We start from the raw sequence: 7,849 nt of genomic DNA on the forward strand, positions 1-7,849 counted from the left end.
AGAGGGGGAGGGAGGGAGAAGCCCATGATCTGCTCCATTGTGATAACAGATTTAGGCAGAGTGTGGGGTTCCGATAAGGAAAAGCACACTCAATAGAAGATTATCCGCATACTTGGAGTAGAACAGTGAAGGAGAGGAGGACACTTGGAAAGAAGAGGAGACGTGGGATGTATTAGTCATGCTGAAACGGATTCTGTTTATTATTTATTATTAATAATTACTCTCTTTTCATCATTTTAAAATTTGCTTTAAACACCCGTTGCTGTGTCATAGAGCTCGAGTCTAATCATAGCAGATTTATTAGTTTAAACATAGCACAGCACAACATATTGATGAAAGGAGTCTTATATGCATCGTCCAATTTATTTATATAGCGCTTTTCACAATATGCATAGTTTCAAAGCAGCTTCACAGAAAATCATTATGCTTTATAATATCCTAAAATCTTCATGGCTTAAAGTCGCATTTAGCAGATTAGAGCTGGGCGATAATATAGTTTATTTTGTGACGATACAAGCAATCAAGCAGTTGAGATTTGCTATATAGTTTATATCAACCTATGGGAGTATACTGTATGTATGCAGATAAAGTTTGGGGCGATAATATAGTTGCATTTTGTGGCAAAAAAAAAATCTAGCAGTTTAGTTTTGCTAAATAATCAGCCATTTGTGTACTGTATGTGTGTGTATAAAGTTGGACATACTTAAAGTATAGATCCAACTTTATATAAAGAGCTGGGCGATAATATGATTAAAAAAAATCAAGCTGTTGAAATTTGCTATATAGTATATATATGTTTTATGTGAGTATACTGTATGTATGCAAAAAAAGAGTTGGATATAGCCTGTTTCCCACTTTATATATAGAGCTGTGCAATAAATGAATAGTTTATATGCTTGGTATATATTCTGAAAATTGTTGGTAGATCTTCAAAGTTATGATGCATGATGTGTGTTGTTTGAACATTCAATCTAAAACAGAAGGGTTAGTTTAAATAAGCATTAGTAGCTCGCACTCGCCAGATGAGCTTTGCTTTTCGTGTTTGGTTTTAGGATCACAAAGTTTCCTTTTTTTGTGTTTGCGGTTGTGATTGTGTGTTGTGTTAAATGGTGATTAGTACAGAGGGCAGTCAGCTGCTGATTTCACACGGGTAAAGTGGTATGAACAGCTGCCCATAAACTCACTCTTCCTCTGTGATGATGATGATTCCAACAAGGCTAAGTGGGATTTAACAGAATATTTTTTACATTTAGGGTCAAATGTGGCCTATTGACTAAAGTCATCTGAACATAAATTATGGATATGCTCATTTGCAGTGTTACATGCATTTATCCAAAATCCTCTTATAATGGGCTGAATTTCACCTTATTAAGGGTTTAGATCATATTTCACCCCAAAAATCTAAAGAAAATTTAAATTTGCATGGGGAAAATCAAGCGTTTTTAATTTGATCTCCTGGCTTAAACAAAAAATGTATCCCCCAAAAAATATTCATTAATATAATGCTAAAAACCTTATTCTTATACTGTAAAATTAAAAACAAATCTGCATAAATTACATTCAAAACAACATATATTACCATTGAGATTAAGTGCTTAACTGGCATAAAAATATCACAATGCAAAATAAACACGAATGATCCTAAACTAGACTATTTTCTTCATGCAAAACATAATTTCTTGCTTTTGTTCTCCTGGTTTTGGGGTGAAAGACGACTTGGATGTGTTCTTTACATGTCTTATGAGATTCGGCCTGTTACTTAACATTTGAAAAAGTCTTTCTTCTGCGTCATCTGTGTATATGAATCCTTTTTATCAGTCTTGTCACTCCTTTAATTGTCTAATTAAAATAAGATCCATTTTCTGTACTGATGTTCGATTGTAACGCAAACATACACCTGATTGGTCACTGACGAGTGTGGATTTTGACTCCAAGATGACCTCTGGCCTCAGACCAAAAGTTAAGCTGTGTCTACAATCCGCTCTCTCATGTGGCTTGGACACTTCCAGAGGTCATCGCTATGGTCACACAGCTCTGCAGTGAACAATTATCTGACCACAACATAAAAGCCAATCAGAGTCTTCAGAGCGGACCAATACATGCTCACATAAACTGGTTAGGACGAAACCACTTTCACCAAACTGATGTTTGATCGAAATATTTGAGTAAATTTGAAGAATGTTTGAATAAGCCTTTTCACTTATTTTAATGTCAAATCTACTAATAAATTAATACAATAAATAATCATTTTCAAGTAACGCAATAGTTTGATTAATGAGGAACAAAAACATCCTACAATTTTAAATAATGAATGCACAAAAATAATCTTTGGCAAAACATATTTTGTATTTGTGAATGCAGAGTAGTTTAAACAATAACATTTTCCATTTAATAAATTACAATTTAATGTACAACTAGTTGCATGTGCTGAATCCATTAATAACATAAATATTAAATAAACACATTGAATACAATCAAATAAATTAACATTTGAAATCTGAGCTTGTTACTGGCTTCAATCTCAAACAAAACATTCTTAAGTTTTTAGGAGATTAAATTATATAAATACTAAAAAGTATTGGGGAAATGCTTCCAAAGTGCATTCTGGACAATGCTTTTGTTGTTCAGGGTTTCCACTTGATTACGCATGACAGCAATTTTAAAGTACTGGTGAATAAAGTGTCTCTAGGTTTCCACAGATCATTCATTTCCAAACAGCATGAGTGATTGTGATGTCATAATGAACATGAACATTCCGAATTCCGGAAATCCACTCCAGCTCTGTCTCTCCATGGCGATGGAACTTTCAAAAAATGTCACAGTCACAGAATCCTCCCACAGAATGCTCACGCCTCAGTTCAGAAGCGTACGCTGGTTTAGCTCTACCACGCTTCAGAGCCGTCGCAACTGGACCCGGGCGATGGCGGGTCGGTGTCGCTGGTCCAGGTGCGGTCGGTGCGCAGGTTCTGCATGTTCCCTGTGAGCAGCGTGAGGAGTGCGGCTTGCGAGTGAGTCGACGGCTCTCCGCCCTGGCTCTCCAGCAGAGTCACCAGGAAGTTGATGTAGCGCATGGCCAGCCGCAGGATCTCGTTCTTGCTGAGCTTTTTCTCAGGCGGGTGCGTGGGAATGAGTTTCCGCAGCTCCGCGAAGGCTGTGTTGACATTATGTTGGCGCCAGCGCTCGCGTGTGTTGGTGAAAACCTTCCTGGTCATGATACTGCGGTACTTCTGAAAAAAAAAAAAAAAAACAGACGGTCATGCCATTGTCTGAATATTATATGTTGCAGAAAAATGAATATAATTCTGTTACAAACAAACGATATCTTACCACTTTCCGTTGTCTTGAGGCTCTATGAACGTTGGGGCATCAGGAATAAATTTTCTGACATGAAAAATCCCAAAATAGTCCCGACGGCAGGTGAAAGCAGCAGTGTTTAGGAAAGATAAAACGCTGTCAGGTTATAAGTCCACATCTGTCCTCTCACTCTCACTGAACCCTTGAACAAACTCCTCAAGACAGAAAACTGGGTGAAGGAGAGAGGATGTGAGGGAGGGGTGGGGTTCGGCTTGTGCCTCTCGTTTTTATAGTCCTGCTGCTGTGTGACGTCGCAGGGTGTGAGTCGGGGGGAAGATTTTTACATCTGCCATTAATGCGTTTAAATTGATTAACATAATGCATTATGTTTCCATTCACAGCTATAGCATTCCGGGGCTAAATACAAGGAAATCCAGCTTTTGACCAACTGAACATGTAAAACAAAATGCCGTCTAGTGTTTAAACCAAGCAGGGTACAATAATATAAAGCTTTTGTCTCATGCATCATATCCTGGACTTAATCTTTACTTCACAGTAGTGTCAAAAACTCTTTATTCTATTCTTCTTTGTTCTATTCTTTTATTTTTACATCGTTAAATGTTTAAATTATATGTATTATATTACTTTATAATTTATATTTAATCTTGAATTCACAGCAGTTTCAAAACTATATTAAATACTAAATACAATTAATATTAAATTACATAGATTAATTATAAAGTCAAATATCGTAAAATAGAATTGTATATATTTAAATTTCCATTTTCAAGGCAATAAAAAAATACTAAATACGTCACACTGCCAATCACATTTATAAAGAGCTTGGTTATATAAACAGGTTAGACGAATGAAAAGGAGGGTATAATCCAATGATTAACACTCTTAGATTGTATTTTACCAAAAAGACAAGCTTCACTATGCTTCTAAATAGTTTTGGCAAATATTTTTGTTTTTGCATGTTCTCATTTTAAACCACAGAGTAATATCCAATATAATAACATTTTCCTGTCTTTAAATGTCAGCTTATAAATCTTCACAATGCAGATCTTTTCTAATAGCACTTCTCTAATGGCACTTAATGACATGAACGAACCAGCATATACCATTTTTATTGATGTGAGTTTAAGTTTATTCATTATTATTATCTTAAACACTTCCACATTCACCCCATCGGGCAACAACAGAAACGACGAACTATTCAAAGCAGACTTATAGCCTATGAGCTCTAACAAATACGTGGCCGTTGTACAAAATGTGTTTCTCTCTATTGTTGGGATGCTGGACGTCCACCTGCTAACAGATCTATTACAGCGACTCTTTCCAATAGTGAAGTGACATCATAATGAAAACCTTCCTCTGATTGGACAACACTTTGCCAAAAAAACTCACAGCATATTCACCCTGACAGAGAAATAATATGGGTTTTGTCTGAATGATGGTAATCTTGTTTAGCATGTCCTGGGGCTTCACATAAATTACACTAGGTTATGACAGAGGCAAGCTTGTGGATCAGCACATTCTTTGGGGCCAAGGTCTCCGAAGCCCCCTCTCGCTCTCTCTCGCACTCTCAACCTCCCTTCAGATCAAAAGCTGGTGTCTCGCTGCAGCAATTGTTGCGTTAAAAGTCTCTCTGAGAATTGTGGGGGATTTGCATAATGGGATTATGGAGGGATTAGGAGTCAGGCAGAGGACGGACACAGTTAGAACGGAGTTGAATTCACAACTCCATTCATACAGACTCGACCGCTCAACACTCCCTGCACCTGCAGAGCTGCCTTTCAGATCGGCCAAAAACTTCCAACACGCAAACCTGCATGAAACCAAACTCTCAAACTTTACACCTACCTGAGATCCAGTTTCTCGTGGCGTATCGCAGTTGTTTCTCCAGCAATGCAACTAAGTGAAGACTTCTGCTGCACAGATGTTTCTCCTGTGAAAACACTCCAGTAATCTCTCCGATTCGCACCAAAGTCTGTAATCAAAAGTTATAGTTGTCGATATGAATTCAAATATTTCGTATCAAATTCTTATAATGATACCAATGATCAGAGCTGTGTGATCTAAATGAACTATCAAATGTGTCTTTTTATTTAGCTTCAAGAAATTCTAAGACAAAGCTGATATTTACATTTACTTAATTCTCATGATATGAGATATACAATTTTGCTTTAAAAATAATATATATAAAATAATAGGCAACACTTTATTTTACAGTCCTTGTTACATTTGTTACATGTAATAATTACCATAGTAATAACAGTAAATTATGCCTAATTACACGCAATTAACCCTCAACCAAATCCTAATCCTACCCTAACCCTATAGTAAGTACATGTAGTTAATTAATATTACACTCTACTTAAATATTTAATTACACTGTAACAATGACACCTTAAAATAAAGTTTAAACAAATAATAATATCTAAACATCACACACACATTTAATTTTAAATAGAAATTAAATGTTAACATATATTGACTATATTGAATTTCTATTTATTTTATAATTCATATTTTTACATTTTATTTTCAGCCACACACACACACACACACATATATATATATATATATATATATATCACACACACACACACACACACACACACACACACACACACACACACACACATATATATATAATGGGTGGAAAAGGGAAAAAATAGCCACTTGGCAAAAAAAAAAAAATGAAAGGTAAAATAAAATAAAGCAAGTAACTTACTGTAGTGCTTGTGGTTTGTTCAGACTGCCTCAGAAAGAACCTATTAAAGGCAGGAACCTTTTCCAACGGTTCCTATTTGAGCATTTAGTACATTGTTGACGATGCAGTAAGAATGACAATTGATTTGACCTAATGCTTGCAATGAAGAGAGTGGTTAAAAAGGGTCAGATTTGAACAGCATGCCCTGTTCTCACAGCTTTTTTCCATCTGAAAGAGCGCTGTGATTACGGTCACATTACTGACGTGTTTATTTAAAGCGCTGTGTTTTACTGCCTTAGACTGGACACACGTCTTCCCCCAGTTTCCGAAAACTGTGGTTTTATTTGCTTTTGTTTGTGTAGGCAGACGTGGTAGTTCAGATGGTGTTGGAGTTATTTATGGAGGCTGTTTGGTGTTTTACAGCGGCTGAGACTAAGGGGGGGTTGCAGAGAGAGTGAAAGGGAGCGTGATGGAGAGAGGAAAATGCCCTATGGGAGTGTGTTTTCTCGAGCTCATTCCTGCGAGGGGCTGCAGTCAGACTGCTGGCGCGCTAAGATAAGCCCCCCCGACCCCCATCACTCTCACTCTCTTCCTCCTCCTCTCAACGTGCGCTGCTTTCTCTCGCCTCTGACTGTCAGCGATAAGAAGATTGTCCTGTAATTGAATGACTATCTTCCTATCACGCTCATTTAAGAAAATAGCGAGGGGCTGGAAACGTGTATGGTGTGGGAGATAAATTAATGGCCACTGTCAACACGGTCGCCAATCAACATCCAGACCGGTAATTTAGAAAATGTTTTTTTTTAACGCCAATCAATTCAGTTTCACATGTCAAATGATTTATTCAGTTCCAGACCAGTACACAAATGCGTAGCAGTAGCGTGACCTCCTCTAAATAAGCAGGAGTAACGTGTAGCAAGAAATGTACGCAGTTGCTTGTTTGTCAATAAAGTGCCACATTTGAATACTCTTCCATCTGAATGCAGATGCATTCTTCACACCTGCTTCTGTGTACATACTATAAAGCTAACAGATGCACGTGTGCGCACGTTCACTCTCAACTGTAGGTTAAAGGTCATATAGTACATTTAAAAGCGCTGTATAAATGCCTCATTCATTCATTCAAAGGTCAGTAGATAAAGGAGCCACGTAATACTGGGGACTGTAATTAGAGGAAAAAAACAAAAAGGCACTAAATACTTTTGAGCAATCAGAGATCGAACTCTCTGCTGTGTCCGACGTATATTTAAAAAAAAAAAAAAAAAACACACACAAGAACCCTTCAATTATAAAACGGGGTTCGCACATTTTGACCAGTAAATTTCCATGACTTTTCTAGCTGTTCATTCGTTTTTTTTTATATACGATTTCTGCAAGATATTTAAAAAATGTTACAGAAATTACATTATTAGTAGTAGTAGTAGTAAAATTTGAAAAAATTAAAATGAGAAAAATTACCTATAAACATTTTTTTTCTTCTTTTAATGACTCCGGGATCCCTTAGCTACTCAATAAACACTCAATAAAATTGCTCGAGCGTAAATCAGCAAAACCATTTTCGAAGCTGATCTTATTGCATATGCTTTTGTAGGAGTTTCCCTTTCAGACGCAAAATTTACGAGGAAAGTATTTAAATGAATCATGCATGGTGATTTACTAAGGTTTGTGCTAGTCAATTTACTGGTGTTTGCGCCATTATTTATGCCCAAAAAAAGCACGTCTTAAACCAGATGCTTATTTGGTAGATTGTGTTGGTCATTATGGAAATGATCCGACTGCATCTGTGTTCTTTCATTTGCGTGTCGTCAGTAGATAACGTGCAGAACTTTCTTTGGG

General features: G+C 36.7%; 1 protein-coding gene across 1 annotated transcript; it reads right to left on the bottom strand.

Annotated features, from left to right (window-relative positions):
• Positions 1-2,327: 2,327 nt before the first annotated feature.
• Positions 2,328-3,566, bottom strand: tal2 (T-cell acute lymphocytic leukemia 2). Its single transcript, XM_077241720.1, has 2 exons — positions 3,328-3,566; positions 2,328-3,227 (listed from the first exon to the last, which is right to left on the bottom strand). Exon 2 carries the CDS (start codon positions 3,210-3,212, stop codon positions 2,883-2,885), a length of 330 nt encoding a protein of 109 aa, XP_077097835.1. The 5' UTR covers positions 3,213-3,227; positions 3,328-3,566; the 3' UTR covers positions 2,328-2,882.
• Positions 3,567-7,849: the final 4,283 nt, after the last annotated feature.

This window comes from Siphateles boraxobius, unplaced genomic scaffold (assembly GCF_051911475.1).
Source record: "Siphateles boraxobius isolate OS27281-9 unplaced genomic scaffold, OSU_SipBor_1 24, whole genome shotgun sequence".
NCBI classification, from domain to species: domain Eukaryota; kingdom Metazoa; phylum Chordata; class Actinopteri; order Cypriniformes; family Leuciscidae; genus Siphateles; species Siphateles boraxobius.